Source organism: Passer domesticus, chromosome 3 (genome assembly GCF_036417665.1).
Source record: "Passer domesticus isolate bPasDom1 chromosome 3, bPasDom1.hap1, whole genome shotgun sequence".
Lineage (NCBI taxonomy): Eukaryota > Metazoa > Chordata > Aves > Passeriformes > Passeridae > Passer > Passer domesticus.
Window position 1 is genome coordinate 119,406,122 of NC_087476.1, and position 23,951 is coordinate 119,430,072.

The window sequence follows — 23,951 nt, forward strand, 5'->3', positions numbered from 1 at the left end:
AAGGTGATAAATTAAAGTGTCTTAACAGCACCCTCATTTGCATTACTGGAACAGCTCACCACAAATAATTACCACCAGAACCATATTTAAAACACAGCTTACATTCCTCTCCACCTCGATTAATCTATCTTTAACTTTCAGTAATTCTCTGGTAGTCTCCTGATTTTCCTTCTCCCACTTATTGACAGACTGATTTCCTTCTCCACTTCTTGGAGGAGAATTCTGAACCATCCTTTCCTCTTCTTGTCTCTGCTTAAGAGCTTCATAGTTCTTCTTCACCTGCAATTATTTAGGACAACTTAGGTTAGGTTTAGAATTTTTCATTTTGTACTTCCAAATTTATTGCTTTATTACCTGACCACGACCCTTCTCAAAGAACAGGAAGTGCAGTTACTGCATTTGTAAATTTGGTTTTTGTACATGTTTGGGGAGATAATGTATAAGTTATTTATGGACAGTTTAACCCCAACAAACAGCAGACCTCTATTTTATATTTTATTTCAGTGTTTTTAACTGTACCCCCCAACTTTCATATGAAAACTCTACAACCAAGGTGACAGAATTTCCTTTTTTAACCAATCTACTCAGGCTGCTCAAGGTAGGCCAGAAAATGTAACTGGAAATGACATCCCAAATCAAATCAACTCCAGATTATTTATCCAGCTGACATTTTCATGGCCAATGAATAAGTTCAACAACTTTTCATGTGATTTCAACAGAGTCTTCAAAGCACACACACCCTTATCCTGCTTTCTATGACCTGAATGATGCCCATTTTTTGCTGTCTTACCCAAAAAGTGCAGAAATAACAACAGCTCATTTAACATTATAGAAAAATGCCCTTTTCCTTACTGTTTTCAGCTCCTGACGCAGCTGCTGGTTTAGATTTGTTGATTCTTCCAAACGAGCCTCCAAAGCAGCAATTTTTTCTTCTTTTATTTCCAGAGACTTCTTGAGTGTGGATTCTAATTTGGACTCCAAAAGCTTGTACCTACTGGCCAACAGCAAAAAAAGAGTCTGTATTTTAAATAATTATTTGAGGTATTTAAATTCTAAAATGTTCTAGAAAAGACTCATAGCTACATTCAAAACCCCTGAGTGCTGTGGTCAAAAATTTGAAGACACCTCAGCATCCACAGCAAGTTCTATGTCAAAAATAACAAGATGAGGGTTGTCAAAACCATTTTTGACTCCTCCTTACTTTTAAAAGGTGTTAGACCCAGAAAAAGACCCATTCAGGCACACCAGGGGGGTGCTGGGTTTCTCTGCATGGTTAGTGAGTGGTGCCTGCACTCCTTCTGGCTCCACTCCAGCAAATCCGGCAGGGACCTGAACTCAATTAGGATGTGAAGTATTTGGAGAGCAAGATTTTCATCAGTTCCCATTTCCTGCCAGCTCCAAAGGGAGGACAGGGAAGGAGATGGAGCACAGGACTGTGCAGGTGCACACTCGTTTGGTGCATCAATGTGCAAATTGCTCACTCAGCCCAGCTGCTGGTATTTTAAGACTGCTGCCACCCTTGATGTGCAGAACTTCCATTTTTAACCATATTCATGATATTGTAAAACCCCCCCCACAATGTCAATTTGAGAGAGAAGTGACCAGATTAAACTGCATTGATTTAGAACTGCACATCCTTTATGGGAAAAACCAAAGCCCACACTCATTAATCACTTCTGAGCAGTTCAGTCCCTGTGTGTGCCTCAGAATCTGGAGAACACCCCACTCCTCCCCACAGCTGGATAAAATAAACCCAACCACTGATATCCCCCTTTCTAATCCTGGCTGCTGAAGGATCCATCAGGTTAGTGAAGGGAATAAACTGCAGCAGACTCCTGAATGGACAATGGCATCAGATCCAGTCAGGAACTGGAGCAGAAGACCAATGGCAAGAGAATTAATAAGCAGAAAGCTGTCCAGCAGCATCATACAGCACGAGGGGAATCTGAGATTTTCAGATCTGACAACTAATTCCCAAGGATTTATGGAATAGTAGGCAGCCTGTGACTAGTAGAACATACAGTATTTCACCTTCTTGAGCTGAAGCACACATGTGGCTACAAGCAATTCCTGCTACTGAAAAATGACAATTCTATAGAAAACAGAGGAGGAAGAACAATAGTAGCAGAGCCTCAATACCCACTTACACTTTGAACAATGAAAGATGGTACAAATTTTAGAATATAACTGCAAGTTGGGTTATTTTTGATTCAGAGTCAAAATCCACAAATCTGTTTGTCCAAGGACAGCAGGGAAGAGAAAATGGAAAACACTTCAAAGTTACCTCATGAAATGTGGCCAGTTTAGACCTCAATAGAAAGACTCTGAGGTGCTACCAAGATAATTTCTTAAAAACCACAAGCAGCTCTTTCCAATCAGGAGGAAGAAAATGGTACATTTTTAATTTCCATCATCAAAATGCCAGAGGCAGATGAAAAACTACACTGAGAAGTAATTCTACACATAATGAACCCAGCTCTTCATAGCCCTGATGGAAGAGCTGGCCATGACTCACCTATGTATTGTTATGTAAGGAAAGCAATCCAGGTATCTTTGGGATGAATTAACAAGTTGAGAACAATGGAAAAGCAGGATATTTATGGGCTGAGCAAAATTTCAAACCAATCCTAGCTCTCACTTTGGAAACAAACATTGCCCTTTCATGATCCTCCAGCTCCACATGGAGCTTGGGAAGAAGCTCAAGCCAGCAGCAGAGCCCAACCACTTCTAACCTAGAACTTGATTAAATGTTGCTCCATTTGGGCTTCATCTAAGCTTAAGCTTCACCTTGGATCAAGGTCTGGTGGTTTTTTATTGGGTATATTTACCTAAGGACACACCAAATGCTTATCAAGTGCTGTATGTGACACAGAAATGCTGAAATCAGAAGAAATCCAACCAGTTCAAGTTCTGAGAACTTTTCCTGAACTCATCTGGGATTTGAGGAAGGCAGGTGAAAGCCACCAGCAGAAACCAAGAGGGGTAACACAGGACTCTGGCACCACCCCTGTGACAGAGCACTGGGAAAGGGAAGCTGGATTCTAACCCCAAGTGTTATTTGTGTTCCTTTGGACACAGAAGGCCCCAGATCAATCTCCATGCTCAGGACAGAGCTGTAGTGACAGATCATGACAACAGAACTGCACTGAGAAGCAAAGCTTGGCTGGAAGCCCACACTGTCTGCTTTGCTCCTGTCACCAGTCTTCCCTAAATCCCTGCAGGATAAGGCAGAGGAGGAAAATGCAGCAGAGGAGACAGATGTCATGGCAGCTGCTTTCCAGGGGCAGCTGTGGAGGAGTGATGGAGCCACCACCAAGTTCTGGAGACACCCAAGCACTGCATCCTTCCCAGCCAGGGGAACTGGGAATGCAGCTTCCTTTAGGATGGAAGACTTGGAAGGAAATGGTTGCAAGGAAAGAGTGAGACACTTTAAGGTAATCACTATGTGATAAAAACCATTTGTGTCAGACAGGCAGACAAAAAGGGAAAAAAAACCTACTTTGAGCTAATTATCTGTTCCTGCTGCTGTTGCTGCTGCTGACTGGAGCATAAAACATTTTAATTATAATTAACTGTATCTCCTGACATACTTCAATGAGTCTCTTAGCAACAAAAAGTGGCAACTCACTGTCACAGTCAGCTGAATGTGAAAGCACACCAACTAATTAATTTCCAAAAATATCAAGTTCCTTTTTGGGTCTATGAGTGTGCCTTAAAAACCTAAGAGTATGCACAGAACCAGTCTGCAAAATCCACTTTATGAATACAGAAGATCCTCATTTGTCCTCTTTGCCATGCAGGCCCTGCCATTGTCACCTGTCATCACTGCTCTGCTCATCGTGCAGGAGACGCTCCTTGTTCAAGCCAATTTTCTCAAGCTCGTGGGCCAGTTTTTCCAGATCATTGTTCATCTGTTGAGTCTTCAACTTCTCATTCACCAAGTCCTTGCACACAAAAAACTACAGTTAGTATTTTCAGTGAAATAAAATAACGTAGTCTCAGCTCTAGGAGTGCTGAGACAAGGGTGTTTGATCACTGCATGACTGGAATAATTCAGCTTGAAGTCTCCTTCCAGCTGCCAGCTTTCAGCTGTACCACAAATTACACTGCAACCAGAACATGATTTCCCTGTGCTCTCCTCCTTTCCCTTTAAAATTTCCTTTAGAATTTCCCTTTAAATTTGGTCTGGAACGACACTTAAGGAGAAACATTCCAGCAATATATTCTTAATTTCCATGACTGACTATAGAAATTTTGATTATCTAATGCATAAATGTGTTAACAGTACACAGATTAATGCAGAGTAAAACCCCCAAATCAGAAACCCAGATATAACTTCTGCACATTACAAACAGATTTATTTATTTATTTATTTATTTTTCCCATTTATGATGGGAATGGAAACTCCTCTGTGTTTACCTCTCTCAAAGTGACCAGGGTTTTCTTATCAATGGTAGCTCTTTTCACCAGTTCCTTGTTTTCCTTTTCCAGTTCTTTCAGGCGCAGACACGACTCTTTATATACAACTATTTCTTTAAACAGAGATTTATTTTCCCTTTCCAGGTTACTGATTTTGACATTATTTTCTTCTAAGGTACTATCTTTAATTTCTGCTTGCTGTCGAAGCCTTTTATTTTCCTTTTCCAGCTGTTTCTTATCCTTTTCCAGTTGAGAAGTCTCTTGTTCTAACAACTTATTCTCCTTTTCCAGCTGCTCCAGGCGCTTACTGGAGATTTTTAACTCTTCCAAGTTCTTTTGCAGGGTCTGATTTTCAGTCTCTAAATCTTGTAATTCGCTCTCTAATTGCTGAATCTTCTTATTGCTGTTTTCCAGGGCTTTCTGTAGCCTTTGGTTTTCTGTGTCCAGGCCTTGGTAACTGACTTCCAAGCGTTCAGTCTTCTTAAAAGAGGCTTTCATCAGTTCAAGGCTTTTTTTGAGCTGCTCCTTTTCACTCTCCAGCTCCTTATTTTCTAACTGTAACTGTGCCACTTTAATGCTTGTACACTTCAAGGATTCAATTGTCCTCCGTAACTCTAAATTTTCTTCGTCGAGTTGGGAATTCTCCTTTTCTAACGATTCTAATTGAAAAGTGAGGTTTTTCAGGCTGTCCAAGGTTTTTTTCAGCTTTCTGTTCTCCGTCTCCAGGTCAGAGTTCTCTTGTTCTAAGGCCTCGATCTTCTCACAAGTGATTTTTAGGTTGGTGATTTTCTTCTGTAATAACTCATTTTCCTTCTCCAGACGATGCAGCTCGTTTTCTAATTCTTCTGCCCTCTCCCCTTTCTCTTTGTAGTGTTCCAGTTCTTTCCTGACTTGTTTTTTTTCAAATTCCATCTTATTTAACTTGCTGCTGGTCTCTTTGATAGACTCATGGAGGATTTTATTTTCCTTCTCGATTTCTTTCATTCTTGCCTCAGCACTGATTTGTGAGCGCTGCCTCAGAGAAGCCACAGTTTGATTCAAGTGTTCATTTTCTTGTTCTAAGAGCTTTATCTAATTTGGGTAGAAAAATGGTAAAGTGATAACGTGCCAACATTAATTGCTTTCATACATAAACTGAAAGATACTCATATCATATTCACCTTTTAAGTTAAAGAAAATCTCTTACTCTGCTAATGTGAAGCATTACAAACATTATTTCAAGTTTGACAACAAAGTGAATCTTCAAATCTCTTCCTTTTGAATATTAATAGATAAACACAAATCCAAAACTAATAAAGCACAAATCAAAAGAAAGCTTTACCTACTTCCTAGCAAAGTGAATTTTCATTTGTGTTTACCCATGTTTCGATTGTTTTTTCTTACACTCTGTGATTTCCAGAGCTGTGTCCACGAGGAACAGGATTGCAGCAAGTTCTAAACCAAACCTGAGATGGAGGGAGGTGTGGGAGCCACAAAAATCTCTTTATTTCATTTGGAAAAAGTAGAGGTGATGGGTGGGAGATGAGGGAATCCTGACCACCTTCAACAACAATTTGAGAAGAAACACACCAAAGTTTCACTGATTTCTTGCGTTAAAAAGAGCCTTTGGATTTTCTGTTTCAAACCAGCTTCAGAGAAAGTAAATCATAGTGGAATTATTTTCCTAGGAAACATTTTCCCAGATCTACCTCAAGGATAAAGGCAGAACTGACACCTTAATTTTTAGTATTTCTTGACTCTTTAGTTTGCTCCAAATCATTTGGAATTATTTGGGTATGTAACACCAGACAGCAACATCCAGCAAAACTGTTTGGATCAATATTTAAATGTACACTAATAACCCAGTGTAAGGGATGTTTCAACAATAAATTGTTTGGGAGAAAAGCAAAAGTGCTGCTTGCAATGAAAAACAGACGGAGAAAATTACAGGCTGTTCTTCCACAGTGAAATGTGAATGGAACAATTAATTACAGATCCACAGCTCTGCTCCCAGCAATGACACACTGCTCTGCAATATTCACCAGAAACTCCTTAACAGGTGCCTAAAAACACAGCTCTGGAGCACCTGGCATGGCACTGAATTACTGTCCATGAATTCTGCTTCTAGAATCCCAATTCTAAAAAAAATCCTGACAAATGCCTCCAGGATTCTGGATTAGATCAAATGACCCTCCTAGAGTCAACTCCAGTAAGTGTCAACACAGCATTTTGGAAGAGATATGAAAGATGCTGTTACCCCATCAGTCCCTAAATACATTATTTTTAAGCAGAAATAGGCCCACTGAAATATCAGTCCTAAAACAAGATATGTGTCTTTAAATGAAAGCAAACCTTCCATGCCAAGCTTTTTTTTTTCAGCTCCCTTCTTTCTTCCTTCTGGAATTCCATTTACTGATGAATGGCCTTTAAAAATATTCAGCATTTTTTGAAATCTAATATTCTGCATTTCAGAATACTGTACTTTAAATTAAACTAAATGGCCATGTCCTCTGGAGGTATAAATAGAATTTATAAAAACTAATGGCAGTTCTAATTCTGAAGGACTCAATTCCTAAATCTGGGAATTCCAGAACTCTTCTTCCTGCTGGCTGCTCTGCAGACACCTCGAAGGTGCCAGTGTCCATCAGGCACATCTTTTACAAGGATTCAGATGCCAGTTTTTGGCAGCCACAAATAAATCCAGGTGGTCACAGCAGGAACCCATCCAGGGCAGGGCAGAATGATGGAGCTGCACCCGAGGCTGCTGGAATTCCCATCAGTGCTCTCACATTACTCCAACGTTACTCCACACACTGCCAGCTGCCTGGGACCTGCTCTCCTCCTCTGGGAGATGCCTGGCCTCCCTCCAAAGTCCCCAATTTTCCCTCCTGGCTGAGCTACACCCTCCAAGCAGCTCCAGCAGATGCCCACGAAGCCGTGGGAGTGCTCTGAACGCACCAGGAAAGCCCCAGGCAGGAATGAGTCACGTCTCTCACTGCCTGCAGCTCCCAGCAAAGCTGTTTTCCTGCAGGAACCTCCTTCTGGCAAATCCACTACATTTACAACCCCTTTATGGCTGTAAAATGCTACAAAAGGAGACCAGCAGAGCACAAAGCAGCATTAAAACTTTTGGTTCTGCTACTCACTTGTCGCTCGGAGTTCTCTCGAAGTGCTTCAAGTGTCTTTTCAAGCTGGGCTTTTTCTTTCAGCAAATCTTTACTCTGATTTTGACTGTTCTGAAGACTTTGTTTCTCTTGGCTAATTTCATTCTCCAGCTCTTCAAGCTGGGAAGAGAAACAAAAGTTTTAAAATGTACTTAAAAATGACAGTCTTAGCTGGGTTGAAGGCACCCTTATAGAAATGAATAAAGAAGCTTAAGGGAAAGAATTAAACAGAATTTTCTAATCTTTAATTGAAACATTAATTTCTTCTGGGAATACATTTACTCCTGCCAGAATTTTCTCCCTGGCTCAGAACACTGTATCTATAAAGTACTTTAGTGTAAAAAAAAAAAAAAAGGTCAGATTTTCTCAGGCTCTGGATATTTCCTCAAGCATCTTTTTTTTCTCTTAAAATTCCATTTCAGTGAGATTTATACTGCTCCTCCAAGACCCTTTTAACTCAGGAAGGTTGAATGCTGTTTGATCTTACTTAACTATTTCAAGAGATAATTAAGATGATTCCTTGGGAATTCAATATATGAGTTTGTTTTGTCAAGTGTTTCCAACTTGCAGAGAGCAAAGCTATTTAAAATTTAAAATACCCAAGCATGACTTGTCTGCCACATTTACGTGGTAACAAGTTGACCTGAATGATGTTTCTGTGTTTCTTACACCCATTCCTTTCTTTTGTACCTCCCAGCTTTCTTTTGGGCACAGCACAGAGGCTGCTCCAAAAAACACCAACTTTTTAGGAATCAGAATACTTATGGAAGCATGGAATTCAGTAGGGATTTCTTTAATTTTCTTTTTTTAATTATCTCTTAGCCACTCTAAGAATCGTCCTTCACCTGAAATAGCTGCTGAAGTCACAGCTATTTCAGGAACTTTAGACATTTTCACTCCACTGTAATTAGCCCCAGCTTCTTTTATTTTATTTTTTATTTTTATTCTCTATAAATACCACTGACTAAATTATTCTATTTGATACACATAATTTGAGGAGCAAAGCACTGTAGCTCAGCACAGTTAAACCTGGCAAACTCCCCTGTTGAGCTGTTTATCAATTCCTTGACCCACCTTCTCCCTCCCTCAGCTAAAATGAGGACACAGGACCAAGTTTTCAGCTCAGACTCGTCACTCACTCTCCACCTCTGCACACACACTTTCTTCTGCTACATAATTACCAAAATTAATGCTCTCCAGTATTCTAAACCACTTCCATTACTCATCATATCCCCAATATATTATTTTTTCCCCTCACTGGTCTAAGATATTTCTGAATAAACTGGTCACACTCTCACATAATAAAAAAGTAAAAAACCTCTCAGAGGTGGTTTCACTTTTTACCATCCTTACAAACACTGTAACTCCACTTAGACCCTTGTAATGCCTTACCCAAAATAAGAGCAATTCATAAAATTACCCTTTGGGAAGAAAATAGCAAAGAACATCAGCTCTCACATAATCCAAGCACACCATGACCTTTACCTTCTTGCTAAGTCTTTGGTTTTCTTTTTCCATTTTCAGAATCCTTGAACTGCTGCCTTCCACAGAGCCCACTGCACTTTGCAGCTCTTCCACAGTCTTCAGCAAACTTTGGTTTTCCATTTCCAGCTTCAGTAACCTGCTGGATGTCAGCTCATTCACCTCATGGCCCAGTGATTTCTGTGGCACTGCAGGAGAAAAACACCATTATTCACATAAAAGGTGACTTAATAGCCAGAATTCTTTGGATTCTGCATTTTTCAACTTAGAGGATTTAACAACCTTTGAAGGTTCTTCCAATGCCCTCTTGGTGACCAGAGCTGATTAGGATTAGAAATATTAGAAATTAAAATATGTTCTATCCCCTCAATGTTCCTAATCACAGCACAGATTTGTTTCCCACAACTCAGGATGTGTCTCCAAATTCCACAAGTGCTTTGCACAGAATCCAGTTTGTATCCAAGCATGTTATACAGAGGAATCAAAATTTTTACCACAGCTCTTCTCCTTAGCTTTGAGAACAGCAAAGCAAGAAGACTCATGACCTGTGCTGCAGAGTACAGAAGTGTGAATGGCAAAAAATGTAATTTCAAGGTATTTATGGGGTTTACACAACTATTTAACTGACCCAGAACCACAAGAACAGAGTTCTCATGGATGGATCCATGGGAATCAGCATTTCTCCAGAGGACAACATGCTCTGTACTTCAGAACTAAGGACATTTAATTTCCTAATGCTACCCAGCCTCTGAGATTTCAATTTCAATCACCTATGTTTACCTTCAGAAAGTTCAGTAGTCCTGTTGATCTGCTCCAGCTCCCAGCCAAGATGCAAAGACTCATCCATACTTTGTTTCTGAGCCATTTCTAGGGTCATATTTTCCTCCATGAGCTCCTCAATCTTCTTTCTGTCCATATCACGCTCCTTGAAAATTATTTCACAGGTTAAAACAAAAGTCTCAATACATGCAAAGTATTTAATTATCTATATTCTATTGATGTCTATATTATATTATCTTTATTATGTTGTTACAGGGAAGGGCAAAGTGCTTTTTCTGGTCTGCCTGGACACTGAGATGGGGAGGAACTGGGAAAAGTTGGGAGAACTTTGACGAGGACAGTAAAAAGATTTCAAAGAACCTCTTCTCCTCATAACCTACAGCAATTATGCTCTACTGTTCCAAAGTTTACTTCTCTCTGAATATTAGGAAGCAAAGTGCATGGGGTACACACAATATTTAAGTGACAATTGATTCACATCAAAAAAAATCAAACCTATTGCTCTTGAATCTCTGCATTTATCATCACATCCCTTCTCTTCCCTGCTATTTTGAAGGCTTTTATTAAAAATGGAACTTAAATTCAGTGTGTATCAGTTGCCTCTGCCACCCTCCCCTGGCACTCACCATCTCCATGTCATGCAATTTAGCTTTCAGCTGTAAATTCTCTTTCTCTAACTCGTGCAGTTTATCTGAACGAGCTCGGGTCCCCTCCAACTGATCTTCCAACATGGTCTTGGTTTCTAGCAGCACTTGATTGTCTTCCTTTAACTCCTGCAAAAATGGAACAACAACAACAAATAAATCCCAAACCAGAAGCATTCCCCTGCTCATGCCAACTTTGATACACATCACAACCAGTTTCAGAAACTAAAACTGGGAGCTGAAACAGAGTTTTTACAAAAAGCACATTTATAGCACTTCCACATAAATGCAACTTACGCATTTCTGTGAAAATAAAATCTGACATAAATGAAATGCTCCCTAAGCCATTAAGAACAAATAAGATGTTGATAATTATAATCAAACCATCAGAATCTCTGTGATTTGGAAAGATGTACTGCATGTGCAGCCCAAAATTAGGTTTATAGGCCACTGGGCCCAAAGTCAGGCCATGATGCTGAAAATGCAACCACAATCTTAAAATACAACCAGCCACTCTCAAAGGGCCCGAGCAGCTTAAATTTGGGTATATAGAGGATTTTTTTAATAGCATCTGATGAAAGTAATGTGTAAAATACATAATTGGCAATTTTCCTCATGATACAAAGACAAAACTTTTAAAACTTCAGCACAGTCAGCTGCAAAATCTGAAAAAAGACCCCATAAATATCCTTCATGCTCCTCCCTACAAAAACATTACGTTAACTCACAATTATTATGAAGCAAACCCAAATAATTAACATCTATCTGTATTGAAGAATGCTTGAAATATCTGATAATTTACAAGCTGTGAAACACAAACAATTTTCAGGGGGTTTATTAGCTTAAACATTCTATGAAAATGAAACTTCTACTGTTGTCAAATCCTGTACACTAATCTGTTTTCCTTTACTAATTTTTATACCATATGGCACTTGCCCATCAAATTTGTCATTTACAGACAGAATGATGGCCTGATAAATTCTTGCATGTTGATTTGCCTCCTAAATTACTAATTCTTGCCAGAATTTTAAGTTTCCCTTGCTTGGTGTTGGTACATCTTTTTTTAGTGTATTTTATGCCATTGTCCTGTAGTCATTTATGTGAACAGCCTTCCTTTCCTCAACAGTTGACTTAGAAAATTGCTTTTCCTTAGGAGACCTACAGGAGGAGAAAGGAATTATTATATTTATAGCATTTTTTCAATTAATTTCTCTGTGGGTTTCTCAATCCATCCTTCACAGAGGCTTCCACTGGCCTTGCTAGCTTGGAGTTCTGTTGAACACTGCTGACTTCTATGTTATTAGACATGGAAACAATTCCCAAAAAATGGAATTTGTCACAAAAACCTGACTGCCACATCCCAGAGCAAAACGCTGCAACGCTTTCATCTCCAAACACACTTTGAAAAAAACCCAGCCAGGAGCAGAATGGTGCTCCTGGGTGATTTCCCCCCTGCATTTGCTCACCTCCACCCTGGCTTTGTAGAACTCGATGTCATGGAGCCTCTCTTTGTAGCGGCTGACTTCGCTCTCCAGCTTGTCCACGCGGATCGCCTTCTCGCGCAGCGCGTCCAGCTCGTCGCGGTACACCCTGGCCGAGCGCGCGTCCGACAGCAGGCTCATGTTCTGGGACAGGGACACAGGGACACAGCAGCACGGGTAAGCTGAGGAAAACACAGCTCCTTCATGGAGGGAATGAAGGGAGTGCAGAGGGGTGTTGCTCATTGTGACAAATGGAGTATGTTGGAGAGGATTGTAGGTGATTGTATTTCCAAGGAAACTGCACTGGGCTTTTTCACTATAATTGTATATAATGTATATTAATCTATGTATTTAAGGTTTTTCCCCTCATTATCACCACGCAAAGTACAAAGAAAAATCAGACAAAATTGCAACATTTTCATTTTTAGAAGATCTTCTCAGAGGATGCACTGGTGGCAAACTGCTTGAATGAAGAAACAAAAAAATTAGAGAAGAAATACTAACCTAAGTCAGGGCATTTTTTTCCCCATCATAATACACCAAATAAAGGAATAAATTACACCAGGTCAGGTTCAGAATGCAAAACAAAACTATAAACATGAAAACATACTTAATATCAAAAAAGAGTGGTGAATTTTTCTGGAGGTGGCAACTTTTCTTGAAATAATAAAATTATTAAACCCACACCTCTTGCTGCAGCCTCTTCAGTTCAGCTTCCATCTGTTCCAGTTCTTGTTTACAGTCAAGCAGCTGCTCAGTCTTTTCCTCACTTGAAGGAGAAAACACAATCCAGTTAAACATGGCCACAAACCCTGCTAATGATCACCAGGTCTGAGAACAAAATGCTGAGATTTGTGAGGCCTCCATCTTGAACCCACAATTTCAGGGATATCAGAGTGTAAAATTTAGTGCTGTCATTATGATTTAGTTATTCTTTTGGTTTTAGTCTTTAGCTAATATTTTAAATGCTATTAGACTTTTCATAGTGCTTTAAATTGTTGTCTCCTACTCACCCAGGGCACAAAACAGGGTTTAATAAGGAATTTTTGCAATAAGGGATTTTGTGTAAAAAACTACAGACATTAACATGAATGTGTACCAGGACATCCACATCCAAAACTCAACTCAGAATAATTTCAAATTATACATGCAAAAGGTCCAAATTCTTGCCAGGAGAACCAGACACTGACCCCTTGTCACAATCCAGTAAAGCCAATTTTAAAAGCTCTTTTATAGCTCTGTAATTTTTCCTTTTCTTGCAGAGAATTAAGGGGTTTAGGTGTCGTTACTCTATTGAAGAAGACACTGCTTAGCAAGCTCAGTAATTTCATGAAACACAGAATGAATTTTAACTTCATGGAAACAACAGTGTCTGTTTTAGTCTACTCAGAAACCTGTGATAAAAACAATTTGACACAGAATGCCACAATTCTTACATGACTCATTCCTAACTTCCAACTCATTTCCCAATCCTTACAAAATGAGTATGTTAAACCATGAGTAAGTGCAAAGGAAGTATTTAATTCTCTCACAGACAAAGAACGCCTGATGTTCAAAATTCAACTGCACCTCAGAACAAACAGTATTTGCTGTAGAAAAACCTGCCAATATTGAATATTCCTAAAAAATGTATTGCATATTCAAATGTGTTACTGTGTTATTCCATATTCTGGAATACAAGTAAGAAACTGAAGTAGAAAAGGGGGAAATAAGAAAATTTAAAGGACTGAAATGCATAATACCTCAAAGCAGTCCTACCAACAAAAAATAGGTATATTTTAAACAAAACTAGAGCCATTGTTTTCAAAAATGAGCCAGTTTCACCATGAATGATCTTTTTGGAAAAGGTCACTGAGCCTACAAGCACAGGAGGCTCAGCTCTGCAGAGCTCAGTGCAACATCCCTGCCACAGCTCTTCACCTCCAGAGGTGCTCAGAAACGAGCACAAACACAAATTTATTCCTGATTTCTGTAACTTTTCCATCAGCATCCATATTCCTCTTATTGTTCTACATGGGAACACACAGAACTCAACACTCAGAAAATGAGGTGTGCAAATTCCTTCTTTGGGGTTTCTGTATTCCCTGGTTTGCATCCAAGTGAAAAATAATCTTTACAGACCTTTTATAGGAAATTACATCAGCTACACTGCATATTAAACCAGGTATGAAGGTTCACTGCCAAAACCAGATTATAAATAAATTTTATGCTGAGTATTTCCAACTCTGGAATTAATATAATTTAAAATTTATCAAATAGATGCAGCATTTAACACTAAATGCTGCAGACAGAAGTTAATTCATCCAAGTCTGGTATTTTAAGATACTGCTACACGTAAAGGGAAATTATTTACCAACTGAATTCAAATAAGAGTGCAAAATGTGGACTGTTCTGAGCCATCAGTGCTGCCCTAATTGCACGCTTCAGCTGCAGACTGGAGAGGATTGGACTAAATTATACAGAACATACCAGTGTTCACTGTTTAGGCTATCTATTAACTGTCAATCAAACTAATAACAGCAATTTTTTCACTAATTTTCTTGGTGCAGCTGTTTATAGAATATCCTGGGCGGGCTCATTGCAGGAGACACATAATAACACAGACACCAGGAAAAAAGAGCCCCATCTTTTGTCCTCTGCTCCTCATGAAGACCATGCTGTAGTGGGGGAAGGGGATCCTCAGAGTAAATCAACAAGATCCTTAATCCAGCCAGCTAGAAATCATCTGATGAACAAATTCTGGGAATTGTGACTTGTACTACCTTCAGCTGGTGATTTAGTTTACCTGTCTCCTCTTCCCACTGCTGAATTTAAAAAAATAACTCTTTATTTGTGCTGTTTCTACACATATTGAATCTCTTCAGGTTGAGCATTTTAATTCAGAACACACACACACACTCTTCACTCTGCTAAAACAACTGACACATTGCTACAGGGAGAAGCAGATTCTCCACAGGTCTGTTATTGATCTCTTTAAATAACTCCTCACTCTGTCACATCTGCTCCTTGACTATGAAGACAAAGTGCCCACAGAAACCTACAGAATCAGGAGCAGTTTTCAGGAGCAAGTAAGTGTTGTGTAGACAAGAAATCTTTTGCACAGGAACAAAGAGGTGGGGGACAGGAAAGCATTCTAACTGAAATTTTTTGTCCTATCTGCCATGATTTTAAACAATGAATTAACCATACTTGTTGGAAACAGGTCACCAAATCATGCTGCTGAGAAGGAATCCCTCCTGCCTCATGTCCCTTTAATGATCACCTGGTTTGAGAACAAAATGCTGAGATTTGTGAGACTTCCACCTTTAATCCATGATTTCAGGGACATAAAATTTAGGTCAGAACATCATTATGAATAGAGAGACAAACCCAGATGAAACATCATATCTGTCCCATGGGCCCACAAATCTTCTTGTATTATAAAAACACCCCTCCCGGGGAGCAGTAACTAAAACAAAACATTTGAAAGGACAAAGAACTGGTCTGAAGAGGACTAGAAGCGTGCCAAGGCAGCGTTTGGAGAGGATCAGGGTGTGCACTGGTACTCACAGCTCCTGCCTGAGCCTCCTGATCTTGGCCTTGGCGTCGGCGAGCTCCACGCTCAGGTGCTGCCGGCTCTCGGTGCGCTTCATGCCGGGGGAGCCGCACGGGGACTGCGCGGCCGAGGCGTGCGGCAGGAAACGGAGGCAGTCCCGCTCCTCCGACAGCTCGATGATGGTCTGAGGGGCAGAGCACAGCCTAAGGTCCACAGGGGCCTCGCAGAGCCACCTCTGGGGGGTCATTCATAGCAAATGCTGCCATGGCACGACAACCATGGAAAGGTTTTGGCCATCAAAGAGGTCAGAAGTTCTACCTGCAGCTCTATGACTAAAGCAAAGAGCTGTCGCTGTCACATTTTCTGAAAAAGCCTCTTTGCCCAGGATTCCTCTCCTGGGATGCTGAGAAGCCTCAGAGTGTGTTTTGCTGCTTTGGAATGTGGTTGGAGATTGTCTACCCAACACGTGAATTGTTTTTGTTAATGACCAATCACTGTCTAGCTGTGTTGGACTCTCTGAGGAGAATCACAAGTTTTCATTCTCTTTCTTGTTAAGCCTTCTGATGTATCCTTTCTCTACTCTGTAGTATAGTTTTAGAATAGTATTCTTCAATATAATATAATATCATATCATATCAAAAAATAATAAATTAGCCTTCTAAGATGATGAAGTGAGATTTATCATATTCCTCCTTTGTTCCAGGGACCCCAGAAACTACCACACACAGATTTTGAACAGGACCTTCTGCTATTTTAAATTTTGTTTTTCATCTCAGACTTTTAAGGCCACAAAATGGCCAGCATTCAGAATGGATTGGGTAATGAAAGGTGTGAATTCCTTGAAAATCACCACCTCTTGAGAATAAAGATAAATGTGTATCTCTAAACAAAGTGGTGTTCTTCAGTGTGCAGCAGCATCCTTGACAACGAATGAAGCACCAGATCTACAGGAATATTCCTATTTCCCCCTACAAATAAAGGTGTTAGCCAAATATGAACATCTCTCATGGTTTAAAGTATTTTTCCTTTGCTTTGCATAAAGGCATCACCCCCATCCCCTACCCTTTATTCCTACCAAGGCTGTGATCTGGAAAAACAGGAATATCTGGAATAATTGCAACATTGACACATCCACTCCACTGAGGGGCAAATCTGGGACCACCGAGAGGATTCACAACTCCAACTTTTTAGTAAATACAGTTCTGTTCCTTGATTCTAACACGGTACAACAACTGTGTCTCAAGAAAAGCCTGCAAAGCCTCCTCTCCTGGTATGGATTCTGCTTTGTCCCCCTCAAAGCTGGACAACAGGACATGGGAACAGAGCAGCTTTCAGTGACTGGCTTGCAAATTGATGGGTTATTGATTCCTGGTAAATGCAGCTGATACAGCTTTGGATTCTCTGTTTTCAGCTACTGATCAATGTTAAAGTTGTTTCCCACTCTGGCTATGTGGGAAAGATCACCTCTTCTCTTTTCTACTTTAACTTTCCTACATCATTTAACAAATATGCACAGAGGAACTCCCTGAAACAACATTCTGACAGGAATCCTTGCTTTAACACGTCAGCAGAAAATTAAACTGTTAGTTATAAAAATCCTGAGCTGCATTATCTCAAAATAAGATCTCTTGTATTTCTCTTAAGCCACATCCATACCTCTGAGTGCTCATCTCTTTCATCTATAAGTCTTTTCAAATGCAATGCCATATTTTTCAGCAGAGGCTCAACATACTCTTGTGTCAGCACAATGACATCCATCCACTGCAGGTCAAACACATTTTCCTGATTATGAGTTACCTACATGGGGTGAAATGAAAGAGAAAAAACATCCTCTTGAAATTTTAAGAGTAGAAAGCAAGCAAAAAAAAAAAAAAATAAAGCTGTAAGTCTACAGGTTAAATTCTCTGGATAAGGTATGAAAAAACCATTTAAAATATATTTAATTGTAAGTAAAGAGTTTTTTGTCTTCTGGCAAGGTGACAATAACATTATAAATTATCTACCACATACATTTGATTGGAATTATATTTTATAAAGAAATTTGCATATAAAGATTTCACTAAACTAAATTTGCTATATGTAAGTAACTAAGAAATCCTGGAAGCAACAGACTTGCTTTCTGGTACTGCTCTAAAAATAAAACCCAAAAATGCTCAATCATTAAATCTTTTTGTGAATCAAGTGAAAAAATAAAGCCTTTTTTGCTTACTACAACCACTCAATATGCAAATCACATATGTGATTTACTTGCCATTGAACACGTGCAACTCCCCCTCCTGCATCACAATATTCCATCTCAAAAAATCCCCAAAATGAAAAGCAAAATACCTCCTGAATATGGGCTGCAACAGCTGCTCTGGTGTCAAAATCCAGACTCTGGATTCTTTCAATAAATTCTTCTTTTTTCTGACACTAAAAATAGAGACATCTATTTTATACACATTTATATGTATAATTGCAAGTATTTTCATTCCTCTTTTGCATTTCTTAAGAGCTAAAACTTATCAAGCAATGGCCACATGACTAAATTATTATCCAATAATTCTGGTGACCAGTAAATCCATGGTTTGTGCCATGTTACAGTAATTATAACTTTCAACACTAATTAAATGATACAAGGAAAATCAAATTGAAATGGTACAAGGAAGAGGTTTCTTAAAGTTGCTACTTATTCAAATTCTGTGATAGTTTATTAAATACATTAAATAGTGCAGTGAGTTAATTTTCAGCACTTTACCATTTCCTCCCTTTCTTTAGAGTATCCAGGTTAATTACCACTAATGAAATTAATAACCCATTATGGTGGTATTGGAGGTATTTGTGCAGTAACAGGTGTAGGGTTGTAGCCTTTAATTAAAAATCATAATATTCCAATTTTTTAAGGAGTGCAGTTGTACCACCAAAGGAAGAAACGTTTTACACCACCCCAAGTATTAAAATAGTAAAAAAAGAGAGATCAGTAATTCAAGTTTCATAGAGACAAAGATAATTAAACTCACCTGAACTGCACAACCAAGCAAAAGCAGGAGGAGCTTTTTTACTTCTTCAGTACCTGGCTCTGAGAATAAAACAAGAAAAAATGGTAGCTGTAAAATTGTAATTAAAGCTTCTTCCCCTACACCTCAGAAAACAGGAGGTTTTCTTGTTATTTCCATATCATTTATGTTAACCTAGTTCAGAAAACAACCAGAGGAGCTTTCAGCTCAGTCCTTTTTGCCATTTAACTGCCAACTTCCAGAGTAACCCAACAGCTTAACAGCCACAACAATTTCAAATGGAAAGAAAAATGCAGCCCTTCAAAAAGGAAAACTTCAGAGAGACATTTTTAGAAGCTTTGGAGACCTACAATCAAGTTTTCAATGGTAATCTCAGGTGTCTCAAGATAATTACAAAAGTGTTTAAATTATCTGTTGCTCCCAAGTTGGAAGAGTTTAGGTGACAAGTTCATTGAAATTCCTCACAAAGCTGCATTAGATATTCATCTGCACATCCAAAAAATCAAAATGCATTTCCAAATCTGGCCTTAAGTATCTTAATCTCCTAAAGAAGCTTAAGTTAAAGAACTCTGTTTACAGATTAATAAAAATGTTTCTTACTTTTTACGTTCACAATGTCCTCATCTTGCTACTAAATATAGAAATATATTCTATATCTAGAACATAAATGCCATGAAGCAAATGCTTCAAGGATGACAAAACAGTTTAGGCATTGACTCAAGCTGCTGCTTTTGGAGGGAGCTAGATAACGTGTATAATCCCAATGATCATGGAATATTGCAATTTTTCAAGGGGTTTCTCAGGTAGATAAATACATTACAAAAAACATAGACTCAAATGGGAGATTTTTAGTCATTTATTCAGACTTCCTGTATCCCAAAGGCTCAAGCTGTGAAGTCTTTTATGGAGAAACAGAAAAACCACCAAGGAATGTGTTTCACCAGAAGCTGCTTCAGCTGAAGAAGGGGAATTCCACCTGACCTTCTGCCTTCTATCAATAAAGGTTAACAGGAATACTGCAACAGGAGGAATCCAACAGCTCATAGCCCACATTCACTTACCCCAATAAAGTAATCACACTTTCTTAATTTTTAAGCAATCCCTGAGCTCCTCTTCACTGTTCATCTCCTGACTGCCTTTCAAACACCTGCCTGAATACTGATTCCTTCTCTCCCCCACGTTCCCTGAAGGAACAGGGCAAAATACTGAACCATCTCAGCTTCCCTCATCTCCTGCTTTTCTTCCTTTTCCTCCATCAGAAACACAGAAATAGATTATTCTCTTCTACACCCTTCAACCTGCTGAGCTTTGTCCCTGCCCTGTGCCACCGTTTGATTTTCCCTGTGCTCACCCTTATCCCTGACTTTCACCCCTCTCAGCCTTCCATCCTCCCCTGCCCTGCTCCCTCAGGAATATGGACTTGCTTTCATCTTCCCCCTTCCCCTTTGCCTCATCATTACCCCTTTGTAATTTAATTTAACATTTACAGTCACAGGCTGTAGCTCTCCTCCAGTTTTCTCCTCCAACTGCCTTCCTGTCAATCAGCCCAGGAAATATTTCCTGATCAAATCCCTGCTGAGCTGTTTTATCAAACCTCAACTCCAGCCTTCTCCCTGCTTTTTCCTCCATGAGCCAACTGCCTCTGGTAGCTGCTCCTGCCATCTGCAATTTGGCATCTTCTGGGATTTCTCTACTAATTATTCCCTAAGTGCAAAGGGGAAAAACTGGGAAACATCCCTGTGAAAAATCACACCTCCAGCCTAAGTTTTAGTGGATCAAATCCAAGTCTTGATCAGGGAATTGACTTTTACTCCAGGGCTTGCCTTGATGCAAACAGATTTAACACAGCAAGTGTCTCCGAAGATCTCTGAGGTTTCATTTCCCTGCACCTGCCCAAAAAAGAGCCTAAAAACCCATGTAGGGATGAGATCCTTTTCCAAGCTGACACAGCAAGAGCAGCCTGACTTTGGAAGGGGAAAGGTTCTGGACAGAACCCAGAGGAACAGGTCTGTATTCTAGTTCAGACCACACTCTGTGATGAACTCCAGCAGGGAGCTGAAACACCTTCAAGAATGTTGTCCAAGCATAACAATTTTTTTTAAATATGATGCTACACTACAGAAAAGTCCAATTTTTCTCACAAATCCAACAAAATCCCCACAGAAGAGCAAAGCACACACCAGCAGAGCTGCCAAACCACAGATCCCAAAACACAAAGACACTTCCTTAAAAATGACCAAAGCATAAAATTGAATGTATACAACTGAATGCAGCATTTTCTCTGTGGGTTTTGATAGTGCATTTTCAATGAAATGTCATCTTATACTAGACAATATTGTGGAAACATTTTCTCTCAGTATCTTGAACAGAATAAAAAATGTCACTACAAAACAATATTATGAGCTGGGGTTTTTTAAATCTGTTTTTCCAGTTAATCTGGTTTGTAGGCAAATCCAGGGAGTCTTTTGAAAACCTGAAGAGAGTCTGGAATCAGAATTAAGAAAGCACGATGCATTCTGTTCTTTTGGAAAGGAAGAGACCACATTCACACTTCTTGGTGCATATGACAGCAGCTGCACATATAAAAACTGAAAAAGCTGTGACCTCGGAAGCAAAAGCAGCAATACTCAAAAGCAGAAAGTAAAACCCAAAAGAACTAAAGCAAGATACCTACAGAGATGGGATAGTGCAGATGGGAAATGGAAAATACCAATGTCATGAGCCCTGGGATTGGGAAGTGAGGAAACACAGATGGTTCTTCTGGCTCATGAGGAAGCCCCTGTCCCACAGACACAGAAGCGTGGCAGAGAAGACATCCCAAAGAAATCAAAGCAGCCAGGGGAAGCTACACAGCCTGTTAGAGCAGTTCCTGACCTCTCTGCTGAGGTGTCAGAACGTCAGGAGGAGAACACCTGGGGCACATTAGACCTAGGTAAATAAATTCTGCCCAATCCATAGTGGCTCCATGCAGGCCAGGTGTGTCTGCTCCGTGCTTCTGGAATTGAGAGCATGGTGCAGAGATTCCCAAGTGGCTGTGGACAGTCAGCTGGCTCCACACAGGCTAATTTTCTTGGTCTGAAAATTGCAACTCTCAGAGCTGGAAGCAGAGAAGGTGGGAGCATGGAGAAGACAGTGTCAGTTCAGGGGAGAAAACAAGAAGGTAATTGCAATATTTTTCAGGATGCAAGAGAAGCAGGAGAGTTTGGGGGAAGGAGAAACAAGGATCAGGAGCTGGATCAAGTGAGATGCACTGGACTGCCAATTCCCTCAGCGGTGACACAGGTAAAGGAAGTTGAAGGTGCAGTAGCTGGGAGTATGTGAAACGTTAACTTTGTGCCATCAGTGGTTCACGGGTTGCTGGGAAATGCACTCGGGCTCAGTGTAAATCCTAGTGAAAGCCAGGGCTGAGGCAGAACACAGTTTTTAGAGTGTGGACCCTTTGTGTGGACAAAGAAAATCATTATTAAATCACTACTCATCATTATTAAGCCCCTTATTTGATGAAGTATTTAAACAATCTTCTGTTGAAAGGCTCAACCCTACAGAAATTTTATTTCCATTGAAAGAATATAAATTATCACACCAGTATACATTTTTATCTTAGTCAAAAATAAACTTACCAGAAAAAGGATTTTTGCCAATTATTAACACATTTGGCAAAGACATCATGATCAACTGCTGCAAAGTCTCCTACAAAAGTTAATTAAAACATTATTTACATCATATGTACTGAATGAAAGCAAACATCAAATGCCAACAGCCATTTCAGTATTAATTAAACAGTTTTGATGTTTTTCAGGACTTCATGCAGACAATTCATACAATACTTAATTATTTGCATTCTAATTTTAAAAAAACAACTAACAAATATGAGTTACTCCTACAGAAGCTTTGTTTTACTGGCTTGCACAATCACCTCACACAGCAAAATCCTCTCGTGGCAATGAGCTGGCTTAGGGATCATAAGCCAACAAGATCCTGAGTCTCAGAATGCAGCAAAACCCTTTAAATTTATTATGGTCATGTTTCCCTGCTAACTTATTGATACATTATTTGTTTTATTGCCTCTAAGGTGCATTGCTACTGCAAAAAAAAATCAATTTCTTTTATTTCACAGTTTCTTTGGGCTCACCAAAACGTGCATGTAAAAATCCCAGGGGTTTTGCTGCAGTGACACTGGGCCAGCTGTGATTATGAGGGTACAAACCCCTGTCTGCACAAATCACATGGAATTTTTAGCTGGGAAGTGCCACACACCAGCAGCAGCTCTGCCTATCTGTCCATGGACTCCATCAATGGAGCTCCTGTAATGGCTGTAATCGGGTCAAATCCCCAGTCTAGACAGAGCCTAATTCTCCTGAAGCAGAATAGTCTTTCTCCTGTTCCCAGATATTTATTCCCAGCAGATGCCATCCTATAGTTCAGGCTTTTTGTTTTTCCACAGTGACAGATCCATTACTATACAAAATGTTCCTACTCAAAAGCAACATATTCCAGAAGAGCCCAAGGCACACACCAGGTGCCACATCACAAACAACAACCTAACACACATCTACTAGTTTTAGATCAAATTGAAAAAAAAACCCCAATATTTCTTGAAAAACACCAGTAGAAATTATTAGCTATAGCTGTACTTGGAAGTTCCCACCAGTTAATATACAACATCAAAATTATATCTGAATTGATTAATAGTAGACTGCAAAATATCCATTCCCACTGGACATGCCTAAGACAAATTATAAGGAGGGAGAAAACAGCTCTGACCTCCTCCAATATCACAAAATTCAACCAACTGTGACACCTGTACTTCTCAGACTTTGATAAAGACTATTTTCAAACAAAAATAAGACATGAAGTGCACCACAGGATGTTTTAAATCAATATAAAACAGATAAAATATAATGAATTTAATGGGTGTTGACAGCTACTATGAAAGAAAATCACACATTTTTAGAGTGGCTTTTTGTTGTTTGCTTTTGTTGTTTTTTGGGGGTGGTTTTTGGTAGTATCTCAAATAATCCCATGATGCTCTCATGAAGCTGATCATGTATCAAAGCAGAGTATGAGCAGCAGTAACCAAAACATGTGTCCTGAATGGACATGATCACCTGTTTCCTTACAACACCTCTGCCTTGCCCCAGAGATCTCTGACACCTTTTCTGTCTCTTGGTGTTTCTGTCTCTCTCTCTCTTGCATAAACTTTCACAGTTCACTAGCATTTATTTTACTGAAGATTTTCACCTCCTCAGTCAAACCTGCTGAGAGTCATGGATGCTCTCTGGATTAAACCTCTCGAGCCCACCAAAAATTTAGAATCACTTGTCTCAAACGGACTGCTGAGAACAGTTCCACTCTTACGCTGCCAAGAAATGCATACACTCCAATTACTGGTTCAGGACCAGAATTGTAATTCCAGAGAATAACAAAGATGATACAGGAACAAAAAATTGACTAATCTAACCTAACACCTT

At 39.6% G+C, this 23,951-nt stretch overlaps 1 protein-coding gene across 22 annotated transcripts in view; it reads right to left on the reverse strand.

Annotated features, from left to right (window-relative positions):
- Positions 1–23,951, reverse strand: part of CCDC88A (coiled-coil domain containing 88A) — a 63,853-nt gene that overhangs the window by 22,371 nt on the left and 17,531 nt on the right. For 18 of the 22 annotated variants that reach the window (XR_010359644.1, XM_064415547.1, XM_064415548.1 and 15 more), the window contains 15 exons: positions 22,101–22,170; positions 18,484–18,542; positions 17,813–17,896; positions 17,141–17,281; positions 15,499–15,668; positions 12,637–12,718; positions 11,935–12,093; positions 10,451–10,597; positions 9,825–9,969; positions 9,048–9,232; positions 7,545–7,682; positions 4,420–5,490; positions 3,817–3,944; positions 853–994; positions 103–279 (listed from right to left, as the gene is read on the reverse strand). Coding sequence is in view for 21 of the 22 variants with exons in the window: in XM_064415547.1 (XP_064271617.1) it covers positions 103–279; positions 853–994; positions 3,817–3,944; positions 4,420–5,490; positions 7,545–7,682; positions 9,048–9,232; positions 9,825–9,969; positions 10,451–10,597; positions 11,935–12,093; positions 12,637–12,718; positions 15,499–15,668; positions 17,141–17,281; positions 17,813–17,896; positions 18,484–18,542; positions 22,101–22,170 (2,898 nt within the window). In the remaining variant the exon portion in view is untranslated. Of the gene's footprint in view, positions 1–102; positions 280–852; positions 995–3,816; positions 3,945–4,419; positions 5,491–7,544; positions 7,683–9,047; positions 9,233–9,824; positions 9,970–10,450; positions 10,598–11,934; positions 12,094–12,636; positions 12,719–15,498; positions 15,669–17,140; positions 17,282–17,812; positions 17,897–18,483; positions 18,543–21,354; positions 21,570–22,100; positions 22,171–23,951 lie in introns of those variants that run through there. The other 4 variants (XM_064415551.1, XM_064415555.1, XM_064415564.1 and 1 more) reach the window with 2 other exon arrangements.